General features: G+C 49.7%; 5 protein-coding genes across 5 annotated transcripts; 4 read left to right on the forward strand and 1 right to left on the reverse strand.

Annotated features, from left to right (window-relative positions):
• Positions 1-4791: 4791 nt before the first annotated feature.
• FIESC28_01265 (uncharacterized protein) lies at positions 4792-8727 on the forward strand (the record flags this gene model as incomplete). The annotated part of the gene is made up of 4 exons (XM_031155416.1): positions 4792-7766; positions 7940-7987; positions 8036-8288; positions 8347-8727. The coding sequence occupies 4 exons, from the start codon at positions 4792-4794 to the stop codon at positions 8725-8727; spliced, it is 3657 nt and encodes a 1218-aa protein (XP_031020583.1).
• A 2960-nt stretch (positions 8728-11687) lies between these two features.
• FIESC28_01266 (uncharacterized protein) lies at positions 11688-13845 on the forward strand (the record flags this gene model as incomplete). Its single annotated transcript, XM_031155417.1, has 3 exons — positions 11688-11743; positions 11810-11966; positions 12043-13845. The coding sequence occupies 3 exons, from the start codon at positions 11688-11690 to the stop codon at positions 13843-13845; spliced, it is 2016 nt and encodes a 671-aa protein (XP_031020584.1).
• Positions 13846-14426: 581 nt separating this feature from the next.
• Positions 14427-15090, reverse strand: FIESC28_01267 (uncharacterized protein; the record flags this gene model as incomplete). The annotated part of the gene is made up of 2 exons (XM_031155418.1): positions 14427-14459; positions 14509-15090. The coding sequence occupies 2 exons, from the start codon at positions 15088-15090 to the stop codon at positions 14427-14429; spliced, it is 615 nt and encodes a 204-aa protein (XP_031020585.1).
• A 3293-nt stretch (positions 15091-18383) lies between these two features.
• On the forward strand, positions 18384-20476 carry FIESC28_01268 (uncharacterized protein; the record flags this gene model as incomplete). The annotated part of the gene is made up of 4 exons (XM_031155419.1): positions 18384-18417; positions 18467-18535; positions 18628-18865; positions 18925-20476. The coding sequence occupies 4 exons, from the start codon at positions 18384-18386 to the stop codon at positions 20474-20476; spliced, it is 1893 nt and encodes a 630-aa protein (XP_031020586.1).
• A 3171-nt stretch (positions 20477-23647) lies between these two features.
• FIESC28_01269 (uncharacterized protein) lies at positions 23648-25889 on the forward strand (the record flags this gene model as incomplete). Its single annotated transcript, XM_031155420.1, has 3 exons — positions 23648-23763; positions 24215-24493; positions 24548-25889. 3 exons carry the CDS (start codon positions 23648-23650, stop codon positions 25887-25889), a joined length of 1737 nt encoding a protein of 578 aa, XP_031020587.1.
• Positions 25890-25909: the final 20 nt, after the last annotated feature.

Genomic DNA, 25909 nt, shown 5'->3' on the forward strand with positions numbered 1-25909 from the left:
CCCTTTAAGCACTAACACTCCCTTCAGCTTCGACCCATGCAGTCGGGTTCTCATGCCGATCCTTGCACGAGACCTTACCCTTACCTCACACTGCAGTACAGTACCGCAATAGCCTTGCCTTACCCTCCATCTCCTCATCACACTTTCAGCTCCCCTCTCCTCACGGTATCTCCGCAGCACAGCACCCTCTTCTTTTCTCCAAGACCCCAATCGAACCCTCCATCACAGCCATCTAGAAGCACAAGCATCTTGGCCGATCATCCATTTATTAACTTTGAGTTCGGCTTCTGAAGCCGAATTCTCGATAGTGGCAATTTTCATTTCTCGATTTGTAGATCTGCTCTCGACTCAATTCGATCATTTGGCTACTGAAAGTTAATTGCTATCATACTCCGGCGAATTAATTATTACATGCTGCTTTGCTCAGCAAATGGTTTGGCTGTATGAGGGTTAGTTCGATGGTCTAGACTACCCGTCGCCCTGGGACTATCCAGACATGCCCAAGAAGTCGGCAAGAATACACGAGGCACACCATTTTGCAATCGTAATTGGCCATTCTGTTGGCCGTCATCGCTACAAGAAACACTTGGTCAAACACCAACATGATAGGACAATTGAACTGTCCTAATATCCAAGGACTGAGACGCGTAGTATGCGGAGTAGGATGGCAACCTACCCAGGCATTCTGGCGCTTACGGTAACTTGATCCTGATGATGCCTTGAGACACTGTCAGCTTGTTCCTTCGAGAACCATTTCCAAGTGCGTGAACACGGATAACGCGGTTGGTATCTCGCATGGTAAGGTTTGTGACTCGCGCAAACAATACTGTGCCGCATCTCGTATACAATGCTTGCAAAGGGTTTCCTCAAATCCCTCTCCCTTCTTGAGCGCGGGTTCCTTCGTGCATCTCCCTACGATGTCACCTCCTGGACCAGCCTGCCGGTGTCGCTGTGCTACCTGTCACGGCAGACTTCCACAAACGTGGCTTTTTTCACACAACCATCTCCAATAGGCGGTAATGCAGCTATCTTGAGCCTCATGTTAGCTCCAAATCCATCCCGGCCAAATACGATACCATAACTCGCAACGTAAAGATAACTCGAGCCTTACCATTCCAATATCTCAAATCATGAATACGACGCAAGAAAGATAACAGAATCACATTTGATTCGAAAGATATCTCAATATCCTAGGATCCCGCGGGATTTCACGTCGGGATCTGATCACATGATCGGGATCTCATCCGATCCCCGTACCGTGCCGCACTTAGACTATGCCTCCTTGCCTAAACGGGTAGGTGTGATATCTCTGGCGTAGTAGCAAGCAATGTCTACGTCTCTTCGAAGACCGTGATCGATCTTCTACGAATGTTCTGCTTACTGCTGTCATACCTGTAAGCAGTCCTGATACTGATGATCTCCCGCACAGCATATGCAGGCGTTATGGCGGACGTTGCCAGAGGCGCAATCACGCCAGGAACATTGAATTCAGCCTCAACGGTATCCAAATGTCGCTGCAGGAGTAGCTACTCCGACTTCATCTCCCCTAGTCCGTGATAGCGCCATTTCTCCTCACCCAGCTGCAGCGTCGTGTCATGATGGTTGCAGATTATAGGGCTTTGTCGCCCGATTGATATGTGCTGCAACCTGTTCAACTACCCAAGCTTCTTCGCCCGGTTGGGCTGAAGCTGTAGAATTGCTTTGCGAGATTAATTGCAAGACCTGATGTCGAGTAAGCAGTATCATGGGTAGGAGCTGGCGAGCTGTGTCCTCTTCCCCGGATGACGGACTAACGGCACAGACTCCGTTGAGGTTATCGTATCCCCCACATCTCTTTATGATAACGCAAGCGAACCTTATCGTGAGAAGATACGTTAGAGACGCAATGTCACCAGCCACAGCCGCAATAATGAGGTTCCTGGACAAGCGAGACACTTAGTCAACGCCATCCCGAGAAACCTCCATGAGCTCCGCATCTATCTCACGGCGATACTGCCAAGATAGGTCAAGGATGACATACAGTCTTGGATACACTGATAGGCTATACTTGCCTTTGGACTTGAGAGTGGAGCGTGAAGCAAGCAATGACCAAGTCCTAGGAGCATAGTCGATTCAAATTGCGTGAGCTCGTCAAGCTTCAGCCAGTGTAAGTGAACCAACAGAACACGCCCCTGGGAAACGTGCTCCCCCGCAAAACAAGTACCCCAGATCTCACGGCGCATACGCTAGCTCTTGGCGATTCATGACGGTTTGTTTCCCCGGATGCGGGGGATTTGCACCCAAGAGGGTCTTGGGCAGGGTTACCTCGTGGAGCAACTGGCGTCTGTCAAGGTAAACTCGGCTGTGCAACTGAGTGACGTCCCTGGCTGGGGCCATGAAGACGATATCCCCACATCGTTGACTGAATATCATGAGACAGGGAGTTTACCCCGGATTATCATGCGGTCAACCTGTTGTTTGTTGTGTGGATCTGGGGGATGAAAGGTCCACTGGTCCGAAGGTTGGGTATCAAGCTCGTGTAAGATACTGGACCGGGTGTGAGGTAATTTCACTGAGTCGTTATATATGTCTGGGCAAGGATGATGCGACAACTTTCATGCCAATGTCAGTCTTACATAGCCGCAACAGCCGACTGTCAAAGCTTCGATGAATGGCCTCATACATGGCGAGATCAAGGGGTCTCCATGAAGTGGTAGTTACACCAGAGGAGGAGTAATCTTGGCGTTACAGGAACCAGGTCTCAACAGAACTCTGAATCAGAGCATTACTAGGGCTATCAGCTACACGATCTCCTATTTCTTCCGATTCTGTTCAATTCAGCGAAAGTGATCTGTTGAACTGCGTTACATTGCGGAGGCATTCGCCAGCCATCCGATGACAAGACCAGGTCCGACGGCGAACGGCATCCTTAAACACCCGCATGGTATGTCGAAGAATTCGTAACTGGATGTCAAGGAAACATGTCAGATTCTGCATGCACCCATCCTTGTTTTAGGCACATCCTCCACATCGCATCGAGATGCATGAGGTTGGGTCGCAAAGACTCCTGCTTAACAGACGTGGTTGCGGGCTCCGATAGATCCCTTGCTAACAGAAAGGCTCGGTAAGTGCAAAAGGGCATGGTTCTTGAACTTTCGGAACATCCAGTTCCAGGCAATCCTCTTACTATGAGACGGGTCTCCCTCAGTCTTTCTCGCATTGTCCATCCAAAACTCACATTCTGTGCTGTCCCTTGAGCTTCCATACTCAAGGTCATTAAGTAGAGTCTCGCTCTATAAATCAGCTGGTTTTGGCCTTGCTAACCGTCATGTCCATCACACGCTACGATGGTAGACCATCTCTGCGTGTGTAGAAGACGAGTGTCGGGTTTCAAGCTCTTTGACCTCGGCGCATGGTTCGACCTCATATGGATGGGAACTCAAATAGCATACCAACATCATACATATTGGCTATAGAGCGGTTATATCATCTGGAAACAATAACTGCGATACTTTCGAGTGTGTCTATTTAGCATTGTGTATTGGCAAACGGAGATGTCTATCATGTTGTGCTGCAACTGGCGAGCTGATGCACATCAAAGAGTTTCAAGATAGTAGGGGTTCTTTCAGTTGGTCGTCCATCGTCCAGAAAGGCAATTCTTGAGATTTAACAAGACGAATTGATGTAGGAGGACGCCTTACGAGGGGTTGCATAAAGTAAACGCAAATTGTAAACGGATTACTTGCATTAACAAAATACCGAATGAGCACTGAAATGGGTTCGCAAACAGAGTTTTATTCCAGATTCCCTTCCCACGTTATTCCATTTCTTCCGATTCACCAATCTTTGGAAGAACCAGCTTTATAGTCACTTGTTCATACACAAAGTTGGTAGTGAAGCAGGCGGATACCTTCATAAATGCCCAAGTGTAGGGTAATTAAAATAGTCCCCGACAATAGTAGTAGAAGAAATAACCGTCATAAACATAAGAGATGAAATAGTTTAGTTATCTTATGCTTATCTGGATGAGCATTTAGGCTACTTTATCTTAGTAGCCTAAGTCTTAGAGGATATTTCTTCTATTACCTACTTAGGCAGGATAGAGGAGGCTATTGTGTGAAGACAGTAGCTGTTGTCAGGTGGGGATGAAATCCAGAGTTCAGTTGCTCCGAGCGACCTCGATTGTTGTGATCTTTCGAGTTTGAAGTGGCGAGAAAAACGCCCAACTTACTGTCGATATTACCGAGAGAAAAGGAGAAACCTGAGCTTTTGTAGAAAGTTGTGAAATTATCTTTGTTGTTTGAAGTCGACATAGTTACTCCAGCTGCGAAGGAATCACGGGTTTCGGTGTTTGTCCATAAGGGAGCTTCATATACAGTGCTGCAAGCCACAAACTATGAGGCTTTTACATCATTCAATAGAAGTCAAGTAAAACAGTCGCCTTGAACTTTCATTATCTATTCTAGGTATAAAACATTATTGAGGTCGCGACAATAGATGGTCTTAGGCAGGATAGGTTCAGTGGATGCAGATTGCCCCACATCGAATACCCGCACAGACCGTTAGCTTTCCTTGCTCCTGCATCTAACTTTGATTGGCTGGCTCCACGCTCTCTCTCCAACATCTCCTCGAGAAAACGTAACCGTGATCAACTCAACATCACCAACAATCATTACGACGCCTCTTTGCACGTCACCTACGAGCATCCGACCGACGTGCGGTCACCGAAAACGCGAGAAAATTATGATATAAGCATCACGAGACTGCCGCCGCCCCAAAGCGATCGGACACGAACATTGCGACATCGCGATCATGGCAGACGAAAACGACTTCTCGTCCTTTGATGAGACAGAGTGGAAGGCCCAAGATGCCGCCGATGACCGCGAGATAGCCAAGCTTCTCGGCGACTCTCAGGACACCGGCGGCGCTGGCATCAATTTCGATGCCGTAGAGTTCGACCAGACTGGCAAAGCCGACGACGCTGAGGACTTTGAAGACATTAGTGATGATGACTTACCGGACGAGGAACCCAGTGCCGGTGTCTCCATGGAGATGCCAGGATTAACAGACGATGGAGGTACCAGTAACGACGCAGATGACCTCTTTGGCGAGGGTCCATCCTCACCTGATCCGATTCTCGGCCCTTCCTCTCCTGCGCCTCACGTTCGCGATACAGACACTGGCGATGATACGCAGACCATCGACGCGGGCCTAAGCTTTCCTGGAATTAATTTCGACCCAGAACCTCATCTTGATAACCAAGATCACGACATCCCCGCCCCCGCCGAAACCGTCGAAGATCTACTCAAAGCCACATGGCCTGCTTACAAGAAAGGACACATTCTGACATGGAGCGAACTTCTTCCAGCCAAGAAGGCTACTTGGAAGGAGAAGAAGCCCACAAAGAAGCCCAAAAAACTCGTCACCAGCAAGCTTACGCTCGACCTCGCTCCCGATCAAGAGAAACTCTTTCGAATCCCCGGTACCGCCACGATAACCCGCAAGGCTAGACAGGGAGAAGAGAGGGGTCTGGTATACTGTGGTCTTGACCAAGAAGGTCAGGCCGAAGATAATGTCCAGTTCGATCTCGATCAAGACTCCGATTCCGAAACGGTTGCCGGTTTTAGTTTACGCGATATCGAACTCGCCTGCGAAGACTGGAACGCCCACATTGCCACGATTGAGGCTGAATTTGAGGCCCGGCAATCTGCTGAGCGAGAGAAACAACAGGCACAGAAGCGTACACATGAAGATGAGGATGAAGAATGGGATGCAGAGTTTATGATGGACCTCGGAGACGATGAACCGCCACGACCAAAGAAGCGCAAGACGATCAAGCTTGGCCTGCCAGAAATCCCCCGCTACGCTGCGCCTTCATTCGATAATTTCGAGGACGCAACCCGCAGAGGTGCCAAGCGCGTCCAGCTGGATATGAGTGATCCTTACCTGCTTATCGAAACCCAAGATCTTCAACGAAACGCCAAGCGACCTCGTACAGACAACAAACTGACGCGCATGGCAAACGGCAACCTCGGTCGGGGTGTCGCCAATCGATTCAATATTTCCAACGACGAGGCATACGAGGCATTGAAGGAGAACCACCAGAGCAAGGTTCGCGCCACACTCGGCAACATTTCCGTCGAACACAGTATGCCTGCTATCAAGCTGTCGTGGCCGTACTACAAAGTTAAGCTCGGAGGTACGACCGACGAGTACCATCGTCCCCGATTCAGGTACAAGAAGTTTGCTAGTCATATCATCAAGTTCGCGAAGCCTGTGCATCAGAAGCGTAAGATGATGAAGGGCAAAGCACATGAGGTCTTTCTCAAGTCTAAGGATCTTAGTATTAACGACAACTCAACTGCTGTCCTTTACGAGTACTGTGAGCAGCGCCCACGAGTACTCAGCAGCTTTGGTATGGGCAATCGCCTGATCAATTATTACCGCCGAAAAGACACAAATGAGGACGAACAACTTCCCAAACAAGATCTGGGAGAGTATCGTATGCTTCTCCCCGAAGATCGTTCACCCTTCTCTTTATTTGGCACCGTCGATCCTGGAGAGACTGTACCAACACTGCACAATGAGATGTACCGAGCTCCGGTATTCAAACACAACCCAAGGAACAACGATTTCTTGGTTGTGCGCAGCACCACTGGAGAAGCCGGTTCAAACTGGTACCTGCACAAGATTGACCATCTTTATGTCGTTGGACAGCAGTTCCCTTCAGTCGAGGTTCCTGGCCCGCACAGTCGCAAGGTCACAAACGCCTCGAAGAACAGGATGAAAATGCTCGCTTTCCGCATGATAAGACACAGCGATACCGATAACTGCCAACTGTCCGATATCACGAAGCACATTGCAGACTCCACTGATACCCAAAATCGACAGAAGCTAAAAGAATTTCTGCAGTATGATAGAGAGAGTGGCGAGAAGGGTATGTGGCGATTGAAGCCAGGTGAGATACTGCCCGACGAGAGCGCCATACGGTCCATGATTAAGCCCGAAGAGGTTTGTCTCCTTGACGCCATGCAGCTGGGTATCAAGGAACTCGAGGATGCTGGATACGACCCTCGAAATGCCTCGCTTGAGGAGGATGTTCAAAACAACGACGCAGAAGGCGAAGAAGAAGACATGGATGATGAAGGCAGCAAGGTCGCCAAGGGTGCAAAGAAGCAGCAAGAAAAGCAAGAAGAAACTCTTGCTGACAAGATGGCACCATGGAAAACGACCAAGGCATTTATTGATGCTTGCGCCCAGAAAGCCATGCTCCAGCTTCACGGTGAAGGAGATCCGACAGGCCATGGTCTGGGTTTCTCTTTCATTCGTACTAGCATGAAAGGAGGATATATCGAGGCAGTTCAAGGGCCTCTTGCTACGTCTGCAGATGCGATGGAGCGTGAAAAGCGAGCTAATGGTGGCCACGCCTACAACGTCAAGAAGCAGCAAGCAATGTACGAGGAAGGTATTCGAGAGATTTGGGAGAAGCAGAAGACTACTCTGTCTGACGGCCAGGAACACGACGATAAGGACGTCGCGGTGACCGAAGACGAAGACGACCGATTTAACGTTCAATCAGCCATGACTCCAGCCCAGTTCGACGATGGTACCAGCCAAATTAGTGGTTTGACTTCCGCAAGTCGACAACAGAAACGCGCTATCCGCATCACTCGAGATATTCGAATGCCCGATGGCAGTACGCAAAGCCGAGTCGAAGTCGTTCACGATCCGGTAGTGATTTCGCAGTATATGAAACGGCGAACAGAAGCCGACCTTGAGATGAGAGAGTACGTGCACCCACCCAACACGACCCGAACAGTGCAGCAAAAGCAGAGTAGGGGTGTCGTATCCGAAAGACCTCGACAAAGATACGGCGTCGGCACCCCTGGCTCACAAATGGATATCATTGGATTGGAGTTCAGAGCACCAGCTTACGTATATCTATCAACAGCATCTATAGCTCGCGCCCTACAGGCAATGCCGACCATGACCGTCTTGCAGGCATTAGGTAAGTTCTACGTCAACTATATGCTAGCTAGTACTAACGATGATGTAGAATTAAGAAGGAGCTGGAACGACTCGAAAAGAACAAGGCCCGAAGACAAGCTCGAGAACAACAAAAAGAGCTTCATCAAAAGGCTAGCACAGGCGACGCCGGATCACCCAGTGTCAATGGCGATAAAGTCCCCACTGGAACAACCCGCAAGTGTGCCAATTGTGGTCAGGTCGGTCACATCAAGACCAACAAGAAGTATGAGTCCCCCTTCTTCACCAATTCTTTCCTTTGTTTCACCCCCTCCCTCTGTGTCGTATGACTGGTTTGGAACTGCGGAGGATGGGAAGACAAAGAAACGTCGTGCGAAAAAGTCGCGGCTGCAGATCCTTATGGAACGGTGCGATAAAGACAAGGCTCGAGAGGCGAAAGCCGCAGCCATACAGCAAGACAAAGAGCGGCGAGCCGCCGAAAAGGAAGCAGAGCGCGCAGAACAGGAAGCGGAGCGCGAGCGACAAGCTGCTTTAGTCAAGCGACTACGAGATCAGCGAGACGCGCAACGAGCTGCTGCCGCCGAACGCCAAGAGGAAGAGAAGGCCGCGAGAAAAGCGGCCAGAGAAGAATCGCAGCGCCAGCGCCGAGAGAAGAAGGACCTCGAGAAACAACACAAGAGAGCTCTCCGCGAACTTGAGCGTCTTCGACGCGAGGAGCGAAATCCTACTCCAAAATGGCGCAATGGGAGGGGATGGCGCTGAGCACATCACACCAAACAGCACGTTTTTTTAAAAGCATTTTACTAACTTGTTACTCAAGGTTATGTCCTTTGCTTAACGGCACGATGAAGGCGGACAACGGCGCTGCTGAGCACGGAGGATTTGGTAACTACAATGCTCCCGGAGGCGCGGCTGGATCACCGAGTTAAATAGTTAGTAATGAGGATTGGGGTTGAAAGGGGAAGAAAATGGGGTTCTATCATTCTTCGGTTTGTTGCTAAATGATCGATGGCATTGGAATGGAGTTGGTGGGATTTGCTTCATGGAAAAGGGCCGCGATACCAGCGGAAAAGGCATTACATATCGAGACTGCAACGTCAGTCAAAGCATTCACAAATTCTAATAAATTGTCCCAGCCAGCACATGTACATTCTCTGTGCTTGCAACATCATGATAGTGGAGGTGTGTCTTTGTAAATTAGTGATGAGTACTCAACTTGACCATTATCAGGACTGCTACTCCGGGAGACGGGTGCATCCCACAGCGGAAGTCTGCCGTCCCGGGGGCTGAGCCCGTGATACTGATGCGACGTGATGTGATGCTTAGCGAGAGCTGCACACATGCGGTGAGGATGCCCAAATACGTAGGTAGCTTGATGGTGGTTCAAAGTCGCTGACCTCTTACGTCTCAGAAGTGGGCAAAATGGGAAATGCAGATTAACCCCCATTTCGCTTGATCCACTCAAAAACCGGGTTAATTGGCCCAGGTAAGGGTGGTAATGGAGGGGCCTTCATGCATGACCTGGGTGTGAGGCTGCTATGCATAATTGTATTTTTAGAATCTGGAAAACCACGCTTGGGACTAGGGCCCGGATCTGCCATGAGGGGATTGACAGCTAAGGAATGGATATCTGATAAGAGGAGATGGTACAGTTGTAGTCAATGAACAAGTACAGTAGATATCAGCGTTACTTTGAACCTGAAACTATTCCACTGGCATAAAACCGGATAGAAAGACTAAAGAAACAAAGACCCATCTGAGATTATAACGCAGGAACAATCCTCAATCAACAACCGAGCTGGTTCATATGCAGATGCTGGTTGAATACGAAAGAAGTTGCAGCGAAAGGGTGGGAACAAAGGAGGCTCGGCTCTTTCAAGCGTGGCTTTAGGGAATAGGAAGAATTGACACCGAAAGGATAAGAGACGAAATAATATGGTCACTGTACGTCAGTCCAGACTAGTACTTGGGCTGCTTTATTGTAGTAGTCTAAGCCTTAGAGGATAATTCTTCTGTTACCCGTGCACAGGAGGTGAAATCTTGACGGGATGCTTTAGCCTTGTTTGTTCTACGGGTAGTTGACGTGTTGTTTCCGTTGACATGAGCCGGGATATGGCCTGTGCTAAGTTGTTTCAGACTCTAAGGATGATTCTGGTTGGCCTTGATATCCTTTCATCTTATATCGCTTGTCGCTTAGAACTTCAGGCTTGGTGTTGAAAGAGATCGCGGTCAAGCTCTGGGTTTTTCGACAAGAGGAGTCTTACAAAGGCTGATCTGTCCGACTACATCATCATCTGCACTGCATTAGGCAAGGGAGTAAAGTAACGTGGTATGACAAGAAATTCGTTCAGGTCAATGATGTTATTCTTAAAAGCCGGTGGTTGGACACTGCATTAGGTCCTGCCTGTTTCTCTCCTGTCTTCTAAACTGGCGTCTTTTTAGGGGACTCTTCCAGGGCATCGAGTGCCGTAGCCTGACCCACCAAACCCACCACGACGGTGAGCACTGCTTGATACCATCCAATCATAGACCCCTTACCTAAGCAAGGAGGTCTCGCAAGTTTCCATGGCTGCTTCCATTTCTTTTTTCCCACTCCCGTTCAGTCCCTATTTCTCCATCACGCACGAGTGGTGAACACGATCCGTTGGGCTATTATTAGAAGTCCATCCCATCCCACGCAGACAGACGCCAGATTCAGCCCCATCAGACGTCTATTGATCGTCATTTACCTTTGGGGTTAATTGTCTGCTTTTTTTCCCTAATTCCTTCGCGACTCCAAGCGCAAGCGCAAGCGCCAGATCAGCTTCATTATCTCTGGAACTTCAACTTGAGGTTATCAGCGCATTCACATACTATCGCGTCGCGTCGCGCAACGGCTTTTATTGAATATTTTAGATCGTCGTCGCAACGTTCATCTTGAACTCAGATTTATATCCGCGCATCGAATCTCATGATTCACGCGACTCGCATGTCTGCATCACTCATCTTCTCCTTCACTCTCAAGTCTTCCATCCCCAACAGGCTCCCCTCAGGGCTAAAAAAGGGTACCACCAAAAGCCAAGCTTAAAGAGTTACCGGTACCATCAACGCGCTACTGCATCAGGTACCCCTCCACCAGTTGCCGGCCACTAAGCTACAAAGGTCTCCAACGACCTCGGGGTCCTCTCATCTTTTTGAAGGTCTCGGCTTGTCCCAGCTCCAAGCAAAGCAGAGCAGAACCAAGCCAAACCACCTTCGCTTCCGTCGTCAAATCCTCTCTCCCGCTCCCACTCTTTTTTTTTCCCCTTCTTGTCTTTTTTAAAAACTACCTTTCCACGGCCACCGCGACAGCCGCCTCCGTCATCTCACCCACTCTGCTCCTCTTTCTTATCGGCTTTACCCATCGAGCGTTTACCTGACGTTTTTGCCGTTCCTCTCCAAGCGTTTCTCGGCAACATCCACTTTACCACGCCGTTTCAACTAGGTATCCTTTGTTCTCGCTTACGATCACGACCACAACCGCGCTTCGACCGGGACCTGACATCAGCGTTCAACTTCTGCCGTTGTCACCTGTCGACTCCTTTTTCTTTTGCGACGATCTTCGCGACCCCATTTCAATTCCCACTCTACTCCACCTGGCGCCTCCGACGGTTATTTCATCGTCCTTTTGGCCGCGAACGTTTAGCTTTCCCCGCGTGGAAACGCGACACATTTCTCCAACCTAAGACTCACAACCATCCAAGATGGGACGAAGAAAGATTGAGATCAAGGCGATCAAGGATGACAGAAATCGCTCTGTGTAAGTAATATTAACAAACCCCAAGCCTGGTGTGTAGCAAGAGTCGCGACTAACTGGCGCATATAGCACCTTCTTGAAGCGAAAGGGTGGTCTTTTCAAGAAGGCTCATGAGCTTTCCGTTCTCTGCTCCGTCGATGTCGCTGTCTTTATCTTTGGCAACAACAAGAAGCTCTACGAGTATTCATCAGCAGATATGCGAGAGCTGATCCACCGATACCAATATGTGAGTTCTGCTACGCCTCACCTAGCGCATCTTGGTTCAAGGCGCGCTTTAGCATGATATACTAACAAGTCAACAGCACGGCGGTCCCAGCGAGCACAAAGGTCCCGGCGACTTCAACGGCGGCAATGATGACGACGAAGAAGAAGAGGGCGACGGTACCCCTCCTCATGGCCACGAAGGTGTCGAGCACCATATGATGCCCCCTCAAGCTTACGGACAGCATCAACCCCCATTTCCTCAAATTCGACATCAAACACCTTCAGCTTCACCACCTATTGGCAATGGTGGTGGACCTTTCCAAGCACATCCCGGACATCCTGTTCAGCGAACGCACACCCCACAACCGTCTCTCGGCGGCTCACGACCGACATCACGAAACGATATGCGCCGAATGGGTCCCGGTATGGTTCAACCTCCGCCTCCGCCTGGTCCTCAGCATCCCGGAATGAACTACATGGCTACTCCTCCCATCTACAACTCGCCTCATCCTCCCTCTGGTCTAATTCCTCAACCTGGTCCTCCTCATCCGCAATACGCATATCACCAACAGTCCGCACCTATGCCGCCGCAACACCCGCAACATCAGCAGCACCAGCCACATCCACAAGGACCCTACATGGATGATCGACGTTCCCCGATGCCCTCACCTATGCCGCCTGCTTACAGTTCACAACCGCCGTCACAAGGAATCCAAGCTCCAGCTCGTCCTACACCGTCACCTCAGCCAGTTCAACAACATGTTCCTCCGACCTTGTCGCAAATGTCGCCGCCGCCTCCTCAACCTGAACGTCGCCTGCAAGATCTTCCGCCACCACCGCCGCCTCCCGTCGAAATCAAGACCGAGCCCCAAGAACGCCCTCAGCCACCTCTATTGAATACGGACAGCGCTATCAAGAAGCTGCCTCAAAGAAAATCCCACAGCATCTTTACGCCTATTGAAGAGAACCGATCTATCTTATCACAGCATCTTGCATCATTCACATCAGAATCCAACAAATCAGAATCGGCTGCGGCCGCTGCAGCAGCAAATGCCGCCAATGCCGCAAACCGTTCTCAGTCGGTAGATGTGGCTGCATTGAACCGGGCCGCTGACGCGTCCAAGTCGTCACCTCATATGCCCCAGCGCGCCAGTACACAAATGGATGATAAGAACCGAACTGGATCACTGTCTTCAATACCGGAAACTACATTGACGCCGCCTTCACGTTCAAACAGTGCAAAGCTTCCAGGCGGCCCGGGTGGGGCTCGGCCGCGCGGTCCCCGTTTAACGGTGCAGATTCCGGATGGCGGATCAGAAGGTGGCGGCAGCGCGCGAACGGCTGAGTCAAACTCACCGCGAAATCCCACCGAGACTGCTACACAAGTGCCTCAACGTCACAACTCGCAGTCGTCGCTCGTGCTTCCTCCTCCCTCTCCATCTGCGTCAGCAATACTGTCTGCAGGTGCTACGGGACCACCAAATCCCTTTGCCCGACCTCCTCCTCAGCAGAATGTGAATGGTGAAACTCCTGTCTCTGCATTGCCATCACGTTTCTTGACAAATGAACTTCTGCCGAGTCCTAGTAGCTTCTATCCCGATTGGAACTTCCGGGGAGGTGACAGTAATACGCTGCCTAGTCCGCTCAATTTTGCAACTCCCGTTGTTGGTTCAGGGCCTAGCTTCCTCCGAGATGACTTGAACACGACGCCAAATGCAAATTCTAGTATCTTGAAGGAAGTGAAGGAGCCTACATCTAATGCGAATGGAGCTTCAACGCAGAGCTTGAGTGTCGGTGCTAGCAATTCAACTGCAACGAAACGAAAGACTCCTGAGTTAGGAGCTACAGCATCGAGTGAGGCTGCAGAAGAGTCAGAAGCAAAGAGGGTCAAGATGGAATAAACCTCGCCTCTCATCTTCACATATAAAAGTGCTTTCCGTTATACGCTTCAATCGACAGGGCATCATAGGCTGGCCTCTGTATGCCAGTCATGAAACGTCATCAATCTAGTCAGTGTCTCTACGACCTCAGTCTTTTGTTCATAAGGCAATCTTGCCTGCGTTTCACTTCTTGGTATTGGGCTCGTGGCCCTCCAAAGATCTCAGTGTTGGAATCGCAGCATATTGAGAATGTTTTGCTTGAAACACATTATATGACTAAAGGACGGAGGGAACTTGTTACGGATTTCCTGTCATCTTGTTATAATTTGTCTACTGGGGTGGTGTCTTTTGGAGTATGGATAGATGAGACCGGCGACGTGAATATGTTGACCTAATCAATATACTGAGTGAACCAGCATCAGTCTGAACCATAGTGGTGGTTATAAGTCCCAAGTTTATTGTTTCTATTACAATGTTGTCTGTAATGAAGGGCACTGAAGCACCTGCAGCCTGTTCCTGTAGTATCTAGCCGGCCCCCGACTTGTATAATAATCATTAATATATCGTTACTCGTATATCTTGTAGCCAAACCCCGTTACCATCTAAGCGTAGTTAATAACTCCCTTAAGAATCCACTGTCATCACGTTAGTATTTTCCTTTGGCGTCAATCGTGATCAACTTACAAGCTCTCCGTTACCAACTTGACTAGCCACACGCTCAACCTCAACCTCATCCGGCATAATAACCTTTCTTCCATCCTTCTCAACCCACCAAACCTCCTTCCCAGCCAAAGTCTTGATCTTCTCCTCCTTCTCCCACGGACTAGCCGGCACAAGATGCGCCTCCACAAACCGTCTCATATTCTCCCTCGCGCGATCCTGCCCTCCATCATCTTCATACGCATCCGCGCCAAACGCATTATAATCAGCAGGTTGTTCCCACGGTTTGCGCGGGAGCGCATCAACAGCAGAATTGAGCGGCGCGAGAACGGTGGTGTTGGTGGATAGATCGGAGAGACGTGTGTCGACGGAGGGCTGCATTCGCGCGAAGGAGGAGAAGGAGGTTAGACCGCGGTTGGAGCCTAGGATGTCACCTAAAGCGACCGAGGGTTGGATCGAGGGATTATCGGAGGACATTATGGGGAGATGGCCGTGGAGTGGTGGGAGAGCGGGTTTGGAGAGAGGCGCTTCTTCGTTTGCGCGGAGAGGGATTTGCGACGATGCTGTGAGGCTGAATAGAGCTGTTAGAGCGACGATGGGTTTCATGATGATGGTGATGATGTAGGATTGAAGTATTGAAAAGACGTCATGAGGGGAGGACGTGATGAAGAGATCATGTGGAGGTGGGGCTAATATGTTAGGATTGGGACCAATCAGATAACATGATGTTGAGGTGCATTAAGGATAGAACATCAGGATTTGGTTCATATCTGTTTTATGATACAAAGCATGATATTGATTCAGTTTTAATTATCAGCAGTGTAATGAAGTTCATAAATACGTTCATAAACTTGGAAAAGCCAGATCCATATAGGCAAAGTAGGGTACAGACCGTCGCTTGCCAGTGTACATCTTGAACCCAGCATCAGAGTCGCATCATGCAGCTTCAACGTACCTACATATGTGAACATGCTGCGTATCAGGGCTGCAAGTACACTACATAATACAGGTATTACAGCTACATCATTGATTTCGCATATGAGATGTAGGACTGTGACGCCCATTACAAGAAGTCTACATTGGCAGCGAGCCGCGATGCGATCCCTACAAGGCATTACGAACATATCTGGTTGCAATGTCTCCCTGGGTTAGTTCCTCCTCCTATCTTTGAGTGCAATCTCAGTATGAGAGAGCATTGAATACCCCAGAGCCGCTACCTCACAAAGCTTAAAGTCCCGTCCCTAAACCTACTGTATCATGGCCTGTCTTCTTCCTCCCGACTAAACTCATCGTTATTGAGTATGAGAAGAATCGAAGTGAGCTGAGAAGCTAAAAGCACGGGAAAGATTCGGGAAAGTGGAGGTTCCCTTCGCTAAGGATTGTATCATCGTTCGAAGGGCCGTTGAGAAGAGGTACAATTGAGCTGCACAACAGTGGCATAAGGGCGCAGTTGGACTATAGATGTACTGCCAGGTACATTAGCCAACATGGAGGTTTGTAGCAGCAGTGAGTACTACTCGATAAAGCATCGCTTCCTCTACTCTGTGGAGGCGCATACATGGTTACAATTCCCCATGATGCCTTGTTTCGCCTCGATTCTTCGGTAGACGCAAGACTCGGGGCATGATCGCTATACAGCACTGAGGGTATCATGCCGATGACCACCACTTCGCTGCTACAGTATACATTTGAGGTGATTTTCGAAAGAATCGGGCCCGCGAGAATTGGTAGAGTGAAGCTAGATTGCGGTGAAAGGTTCCAATATTTTACCTGGTGAGTAACCGAAGAACATGCTGTTAGGGGATTGTATAAGAAAGTGAGGATCACAGGACAATAGATTAGCTAAGATACGCAGTTCATGCCAGGTTCGGTTTCGCCTTTGGGAGATGCAGGCACGAGAATCGTGAAGCATGACTTCCTTCGTAAGGTCCGTTGTCGAGCGTTCGCGTTGGCATATTGTCAAACTTCCTGCTTGGTACAACGCTTCGCAGCACGATAATTGATATATGGCTTCATTCCTGCGAAAGAAGTTCGATACCGCATACTTCGATAGTAGAGCAAGTTGGCATGGACTTCATGTGAAGCTTACGGCAGATCTTTCTATCTCAGGCTCCAGAGATCGACAGTCTTCATGCTATGGAGTTGCATTGACCTCTTCAGATTCACGAGGTCATTCACATGTGACAATCCCGGCTGACTCAGCACCGCCCCCAGGTTTCAATGAGATGGCCGAGGGCCTGGACAAATGGTCAAGGACAAGTGGCGTAGGCTGAATCGATTTTCCGGGGTCAGATGATGCACGTGTAAGAATCCGGGGAAAACTCAAAAAGTGTCTCGTCTACGGCAAAGAATGAAACCAGGAGGCAAGACTTTCACGTGCTTTTTGTCGTCTTCGATCTGACGAGACGAATGGCAAGGCTTGCAAAAAGAGTCCAGCTGACCAGAACTGACTGTCACAAGCATCTTGAAAGAATGCACCTTAGTCATGAACGTGGGGAAGATGGCGGCATGCTCAGCGTCATGGAGTGCAAGCACATGAATCGCTGCATGAGCGTCGCAACAAACATGTGAAAATTGAAGAGACCTGGGACTTTGTTATGCTTCTGCAGCTGGGAATACTGTTGCTTTAAATCACGTGTACTCCTTGAGAAGCGTCCTGATTTAACCGTGACGGTCCGGTTACTTGGCCGAGAGGGTCGGTCACAAGTCCGGTGGTGTGGGGATTGGAGAAGGAAAATATGATTGGATGCTTTCAGACGTATTCAAGACAAGCAAAAGGCAATGAATAAGACTCTCACATGCTTGTTATTGCAGTTCAAGCCAGCTGTTGACGGTTTGATAGTAAAAACACCACGTGCCGCAACAAGACTCCATGTTGTTATGTTCGACATCGCCCTGTTCCAGGGATTCAGAAACAGGAACAGTGATGCTGCCAAGTCAGGAATTATCCATTAGCTTCCCCCACACATAACCTCATCTCCTCGAGTAGCGGAGACCTCGGCACATTAGACGCGAGAGAGGCTGTAGTCGGTGGGTTGCCCGGCCGCCGGGGGTAGAACGGGCGGTGTTTCGGCGTAGCTTACGGCGAGGGAAGCGATGCAAGAGGCAGAAGGGGTTCTCTGCTGGTCAAGATCATGAGATTGAATACTACACTCGTCAAGAAGGGAAATAGTGCGAATGCCAAAGCCAACGTGAGATGTCAACACAATCAATGTCCATTCCCCAATCCCCAAATCTTGAAGCCCGTAGCGGGGGTGGATACAGACGGGTGGACGCTAAGTCTCAGTGGGTATGAGAGCCGCTTCCGGGGAGCAATCCTGGCCTGCATCTGCTGAGAAAATGCCAGCATCTGATTTGCGCTTGTCGTGCTACTCCCCGCAAGTATTTGTCCGCGACAGAACAAGTCAAGAATAGAGAACGACTTTATAACAATTCAGAGTGGCAATAAAGTAGATATACCGGTTGAACTTAAATAAATAACAATATTTAGCCATGTTGTGACTATCATCAGGTACCTAAACTTTCTAATGGACCCTAGCTGTTAAACTCAGGTGGCCAGAAATTGAATGAGTGAGGTTGGATGCACGCGCTCATCATGGGGATGGGTATGGATGGTTCGACCTCGGCTCCTACGCCTGAGGACCAAGCACCAAGGATCTTGCCCCTCGGCCTTGTGGGCGTCGCATCCAACTAAATAAGACTTGTCCTTGATCCTCTTCTCTTCTTCCTCCGACCTTTTCTTTTTTGGACTTGTTTTCTTAATTCCTCCAAGAACTCTCCATCTCCATCTCTCTCTCTCTTTTTTTACTAAAGTCTCCATTGGCGTGGGAGTCTAATCTGTCTTGTGTCTTTCTTCATATACCCTTCACATTACCCAATACACATACACAAACGCTACAATGGCTCCTAGAGTGATTGTTGTTGGCGGTGGCCGTAAGTAGACACTGATTCGCATTGCGCGACCGATACTAATTCCCTTCAGTCTCTGGTCTTTCTGCTGCGCACACCATCTACCTGGCTGGCGGTAACGTCATTGTCCTCGATAAGCAGGGTAAGTCTGAATCCCGAGCCGAACCGACATCCTCAGCGCATTTGTGCGCCGGGATTCGGCTGATCGCCGCGTAACTTTACTAACATGCGCAGGCTTCTTCGGTGGAAACTCTACCAAGGCTACTTCCGGTATCAACGGTGCTCTCACAAGAACGCAGGTCGAGACTGGCATTCCCGACAGCGTCAAGCAGTTCTACGATGATACCCTCAAGTCCGCCCGTGACAAGGCCCGTCCCGACCTCATCAAGGTTCTTACCTACAAGTCCGCTGCTGCTGTTGAGTGGCTCCAGGATGAGTTCAACCTCGACCTCACACTAGTTTCTCGTCTTGGGTATGTTCAATCTGACTCCATCAATATCGCGTCAAAGACAAGGCTAACAATCGCTACAGTGGTCACTCCCAGCCCCGAACCCACCGAGGTCACGATGCCAAGTTCCCCGGTATGGCCATCACCTACGCCCTGATGCAGCGCCTCGAGGAGCTTGCCGAGAGCGAACCCGGCCGTGTCGAGATCGTCAAGAAGGCTCGTGTCACTGAGCTTAACAAGGAGGGCAACAAGGTCACCGGTGTCAAGTACGAGCACAACGGCGAGACTGTCTCTGTTGACGGCCCCGTCGTTCTCGCTACCGGTGGTTACGCTGCTGATTTCTCCGACTCTTCTCTGCTCAAGCAGCACCGTCCCGATACCTACGGCCTCGCCACCACAAACGGCACACACGCTACTGGTGACGGTCAGAAGATGGTCATGGCCATCGGTGGTAACGGCATCGACATGGACAAGGTCCAGGTCCACCCCACAGGTCTTGTTGACCCCAAGGACCCCGGCTCCAAGTGGAAGTTCCTCGCTGCTGAGGCTCTCCGTGGTGAGGGTGGTCTCCTTCTCAACGCCGATGGTGACCGATTCTGCGATGAGCTCGGTCACCGTGATTACGTCTCCGGCATGATGTGGGAGGAGAAGAAGAAGGACAAGTTCCCCATCCGTCTTATCCTCAACTCCAAGGCCTCCAATGTCCTTGACTTCCACACCCGCCACTACTCTGGCCGTGGTCTCATGAAGAAGATGACCGGTAAGGAGCTCGCCAAGGAGATTGGCTGCACCCCCGAGCACCTCCAGAAGACCTTCTCTACCTACAACGACATTGCCGATGGCAAGCAAAAGGACCCTTGGGGCAAGAAGTTCTTCCACAACTTGCCTGTCAACGTTGACGATGACTTCCACGTTGCCGTCATGGAGCCCGTTCTCCACTTCACCATGGGTGGTATTGAGATCAACGACAAGGCTCAGGTCCTCAACCAGGAGAAGCAGCCCTTCGAGGGTCTCTACGCCTGTGGTGAGTTGGCTGGTGGTGTCCACGGTGCCAACCGTCTTGGTGGTTCTTCTCTTCTCGGCTGTGTTGTCTACGGCCGTGTTGCTGGTGACACTGCCAGCAACTACCTCTTCCAGAACGCCCTCAAGGGTGGTGTCGGCAGCGCTGCTGAGCGTGTTGGCCAGATTTCCCTGCACCTCGACCCTTCAGTTCCTAACCAGGTGACCGTCTCTTGGGGTGCCCCCGGTGCTGGTCCTTCCGGCTCTGGCCCTTCAAAGGTCGACGAGCACGCCAGCACCGCCGCCGGTCCCAACCCCGTCAAGGAGGACGGTGCCAAGGCTGACAAGCCCAATGACCCCAAGGCCTTCAAGGTCCCTGAGAAGGAGTTCACCATGGAGGAGGTCGCCAAGCACAACACCAAGGACAACGTCTGGGTCGTTGTCAAGGGTGTCGTCATGGACCTGAGCAACTGGCTTGAGGAGCACCCCGGCGGCGTGCAGGCCATTCTGAACTTCATGGGTCGCGACGCGACTGAGGAGTTTGAGATGTTGCACGACGACGAGGTCATCCCCAAGTACGCGCCCCAGCAGGTCATCGGCCGCGTCAAGGGCCAGGAGGTTACTCTTGAGCCTTAAAGGGGGAAACACTTGATGTAACGATGGTGACGCGGCAAACAAAGCCGCGATGAAACTTTGTTGTGTTTTTTGTGCGAGTAACCCCCATGGCCGAAAAAAGGTCTCGTTTTGCAATAAGGCGTCCAGGATTTATTGTTTGTACTGTATTGATAGGCGGGATGCATGCATATTGTTGCAATCTAGTTTATACAATTTATGAAGAAAGATTTACCTATCTACAATTCACCCTTCTACCGTGACTGTATTCGTATTGAGAGAGTTTGCGGCTTGACGTTGATCAACGGGGTGGCTTGGTGATAACACATGTATCACGATGGTTCTTTTGGAATGGACTTTTTGTAGCTGTGCCTGATGATCAGATTGTTGGTGGTTTTTGTTACACTACCACGCGGCCCTGAGAAAACGTTGCATTGATCAAGTATCTGTGTTGTAATCGCGGGTGAAGCGTTGCTATTGAGAAGCTGTCATGATGAGTTGATGTGCGATGATGATGCTATGTCCCAACCCGAGCAGTGACATAGGATTTGTGGTCTTTGCTATCCTCACACTCTGAGCACAGTTATCTAGATTAATTAATGAAACAATCCACTTGTACAAACTCGGCTATTCAATCTCTATGTTTAAGTCAAGACTGGTGATGAAACTTCCGTGTTTGCTGGTTGGACTCTAGGGTATATTCACAGCTCAGTTCAGTCTAGCTTCACATCCGTCTACCCGAACAGACACAATATGTGCGCGAAAAAGTAAAGTCTGACAGCCGTGTATGATCCACGTGAAGATGACTGCTGGCTTTCGATGATCAGCGCGGCATTTCTGACTTCTTTGTTCTGCCAAGGGATTGTTCGGCCTTATGGTCCATCCTTGTTCCCCGTACTTTTGCTGCACCCCGCAAAAGAGACTCCGAGCACGTGTTAAGCTGGAGTGTACCTGAATAGCTCAAGACAAGTGTGAAAGTAAGACCAAAATGATGTAAATATGCTTGTTTCAGTGAGATCATGAGACAGGCAGGTCATACCTGTTTCAATTCCGTCACGGCGTATCTCTCTTAAGCATTTGTCTCGATCGAAAGAAATACCTCGGTCAAGTAGTATTTCATCCGATCCTGAGTTGGATGGGCAAAGAGCTTGCAAGCTTCCCAATTGGGACACATTCTTCTGTAGCCCAGTCTTTGAGGTAGAGTGACCAACAAGCCACAAAACACGGCATCTCAAGACTTAACGCCGCCAAGCAAAGACGCGTCGCATGACCTTGAAAGTCCTTGGACGATGTCAAATATCAGATTGATGGATATTCGCGGCTTCTAATTGACTGATGATGATTTTTGAGGAAGAAAAAAAGATCTGCCGCTGATGTTTCGGCTTCCGAACTGACAGGAGCGGCTGGACCCGCGAAATGGGCTTTTGGCTGCTGTCGATCAATCAGGCCATTTTTAAAGCTCGCAAAAGCCACCTTAACGTCTGTCAAAGCAAAACGCAATGGACTTCGCTTCTTTCTCCTCTCAGACGCGTTATAACGCGAGAAGGCTTGAATTCAATGTCATTATGACCATCAGGAACTTTTTTCTCCTCAGGAAGATGCCGTTTTGTCTTGTCATATTTCATGCTACCCACAAGGGTTCGTCTTTGGACGCTCTCGCAATGGAATCCAAGTACCGGTACCGAGACTAGACCCTTGCTGGGGTTGAGTTTGATTGTCTGGGGGAGAAACTGGAGACTGTGCAGACTGTGTCCAGTCGCACGTACCAAAGGGGTACTTGTGCTATGATCTGATGGCAGGGAGAAACTTGGGTCTACAGTAAAAGATGGGCTTCCGTTGGAAGGGTGCTAGACCGGGGTAAGCGCTGCATGGCGGAGGCACCGTTGCGTCTTGGATGGCTGGGTGCGACGTACAGTGTTTTAACTGTGCTGAGTAGTTCATCTGGAGTTGATGCGAATACTCTTGATACAGAGATGGACAAGATGGCGATGATATTAAACTACTGTACCTCCGTTGTAGCATCCCATCAACGGGTCTTACCTTGGACTAGACTCTTCCCAGGCTGAACACTAAGAGCAACGAAACAACATCAATTCCGACTTGGCGGAATGCTACCTCTCCCCCTGTTATACGGGTTACCATTCATGTCACCCTCGAAGCAACCGTCTCTCCCGCTTTCTAGCTATCCAATGCAGCTAACAAAAAAAGTGACGCTCAGCCGAGTACGAAAATGAAACTATGGCTTGAACAAGCTCAGAAAGCTGAACGTTTGGTGCTGCTTTGACTTGACCTGACATCCAGTCATCCATGACCTGAATCTGCTAGGGGACAAGGACCTTGTCTGGGTGACTCAGTTTCAGATTCGTGGCGCCCAGACAGTCAAGGTCTCCCCGTCGGACTTCTGGAAGGAGACGCGTGCGTGATGTTGTGCTATGTGAAAATTGAAATAAAATAAAATGTCCTGGGAGATTTGGTGTTGTGTAATGCTACAATAAAAAATGTAATGTCATGTCAAAATGGAGAGTTTCTAGGGATCCTAATGTTGTATCGTCAACTTTGAAAGAGGAACGCACTGTGACTCGCTTAGCTCAGCTAGTCTACGCTCTTTCCAGTGCAAAGAATCCACTGGCATGGCTTGACGAGGTTCCAGTGGCTGCAGGGCAGGAGGCTAATGATCTGACTTGATCAGGGAGGGACTAGTCTGCCCCAGAACGATGATCCCTTCCAATCTGGCCTTCTTCGTCTGGAGACGGAACACTTTCCATTGCATTCATGCCTGCCCCTCTCTGTCTCTCTTCCCCAGGACATGGACCATTTTTACAGCTGAAATTAGAAGACAAAGTTACGGATACTCATTTGTCTTTGCACAACCATCAGCTCATGGTATGTATATCCTCATCAAGGCACTCTACCATCTTGGACATTCTTTCCACTCCATGTAGCACGTGCTATCCCTTCTCCTTTCCAAGACTAGCCAAGCATTGACTCTCCCAAGTACCCAGTACCCAGTGCGAGGATTCTAGTGCTTAAACAACGACCAGTGGCCATCCGCCATCCAATATTACCCACACGGAATCGCCCAATGTCCCCCCGTTGATCTCAACCCCTTCAACCTCCACCAAAATCTCGCCGACCCGGAGCCTTTCGCTCTCGACATCACTGAACCCTGGATTGACGACTTCAACACCCGACACCATGGCCATTGCCATGGGCTGGCAGAAACCCGACAATGTCGCGGGCTCGTCGGCGCCGGCTATTATGGTCGGTCTCTTCGTTGCCTCTGGCGGGTTGCTGTTCGGCTACGATACTGGGTAAGACAGATCACCAATTCCTTGAACCCTTTGATGTGCTTGGATGCTGGGATGGGGTGTGCATGGCGGTTGGAAAACGTACAGCGATATCGAAAACTACGGCACGATGACAAAAGACGGATTATGGGATTTTCTTTGACGTTACCGACGACATTCACGATTAACTTTTCGACGATGCGACGATCGCGGCGAACCTCGTGTGACTGGGATGACGACGACTCCATCACCACATTACAACCTCCAAAGAACGTCAAGCGATATTGTCATGAGGAAATGTTGGAAGAAATTATTGTGATGCTGATATTCGAAATGAGACCGACTCATTCGCAAACGCAAACCCGTTACGATAAATCAACAACCGGACTATCAATCGCCATCTTGCCCTCGACCATGCTATTTCATCGCGTCACATCATTTTTCAGTCTTAAATACTAACCACCTATCTTCACAGAGCCATCAACGGCATCCTTGCTATGACAGAGTTCAAGGAACAATTCGGAAAACATACAAACTGCTTCGATGAGAAAGGCGCCATCGACATTTGCACAAAAGACTCATCCATCATCGTCGCCATTCTAAGTGCTGGCACTGCCCTTGGTGCTTTATTTGCAGCGCCTACTGGTGACTCCCTAGGTCGCCGCAAGACTCTTCTCTTGGCCGTCGCCATTTTCTGCATCGGTGCCATCTTCCAAGTTGCCGCTAACAATATTGATTTGTTGCTGGTTGGAAGGTTAGTTCCCACTTAAACTGACCCGGACAGGATCATATCATTAACAGTCTGCAGATTCTTTGCTGGTGTTGGTGTCGGCCTCATCTCCGTTCTCGTTCCGTTGTATCAGTCTGAAATGGCTCCCAAATGGATACGAGGTACACTTGTCTGCGCATATCAATTATCAATCACCTTTGGCCTCCTCTCCGCCTCTATTGTCAACATCCTCGCCTCCAAACTCAGCAACTCATCTGCATACCGCATCCCTCTTGGCCTACAGATTGTACCAGCAATTATTCTAACCGGCGGTCTGCTGTTATTGCCGGAAACACCCCGCTTTCTTGTTAAGAAGGGCTTACACGAAGAAGCCGGCCTGTCACTCAGTCGACTACGACGACTAGACATTACACATCCAGCGCTCGTCGATGAGCTTCAGGAGATGATTGCGAATCATCAATACGAATTATCATTAGGACCTGACAGCTATAAGGACATATTTATCGGCTCGCCACATCTTGGTCGACGGACATTTACTGGCTGCGGATTACAAATGCTTCAACAACTTACCGGTATCAACTTTATAATGTATTACAGCACAACATTCTTCGACGGCGCTGGCGTTGAAAGCCCTTACACGAAATCGCTCATCATCAATATCATCAATGTCGTATCAACCGTGCCAGGCCTGTTGGTTATCGAGCGCTGGGGTCGACGAAGGTTATTGATGATCGGAGCCCTCGGCATGGCTGGTTGCCAACTCCTTATGGCGTCATTCGACACTGCAACCGGGCAGAATTTTGAGAAAGCATCTCAAACCATCCTCATCACATTTTGTGCTATCAACATTTTCTTTTTCGCTGCGTCCTGGGGTCCCGTTGTGTGGGTTGTGACCTCTGAGATCTATCCTCTCAAAGTGCGAGCAAAGGCTATGTCTGTCTCAACAGCATCCAACTGGCTTCTCAACTTTGGTATCGGTTACAGCGCGCCTTACTTGGTTGGCACAGGACCAGGGAACGCCTCTTTTGGACCAAAGATCTTCTTTATCTGGGGTGCCTTTTGCATTCTTGCCGTTTTCTTTGTGTGGTGCAATGTGTACGAAACGAGTAAGATCAGCCTGGAACAGATCGACGAGATGTACGAACGTGTGAACCATGCATGGAACAGTAAATCATTCGAACCGAGCTGGAGCTTCCAGCAGATGCTCAATGATGGCTGGTCACCGAGCGCTCAACCTCCCGCTGGCCACGAACTACAAACGACATCAACTGCATCGAGCGCAGACACAACCTTGGGTGACGGTGAAACATCTTCAATCACCGTGAACCACAACAATAATAACAGTTCATCGCCTAATAACAACAATGACCAGAACAAAGGCCCGCCAGTGTCCCTGGCCAATGTTGACTTCAGCTATTAGGCTCCTGGTCGTCGATATGT

This window comes from Fusarium coffeatum, assembly GCF_003316985.1.
Source record: "Fusarium coffeatum strain FIESC_28 chromosome Unknown BRIP53273_contig_33, whole genome shotgun sequence".
NCBI classification, from domain to species: domain Eukaryota; kingdom Fungi; phylum Ascomycota; class Sordariomycetes; order Hypocreales; family Nectriaceae; genus Fusarium; species Fusarium coffeatum.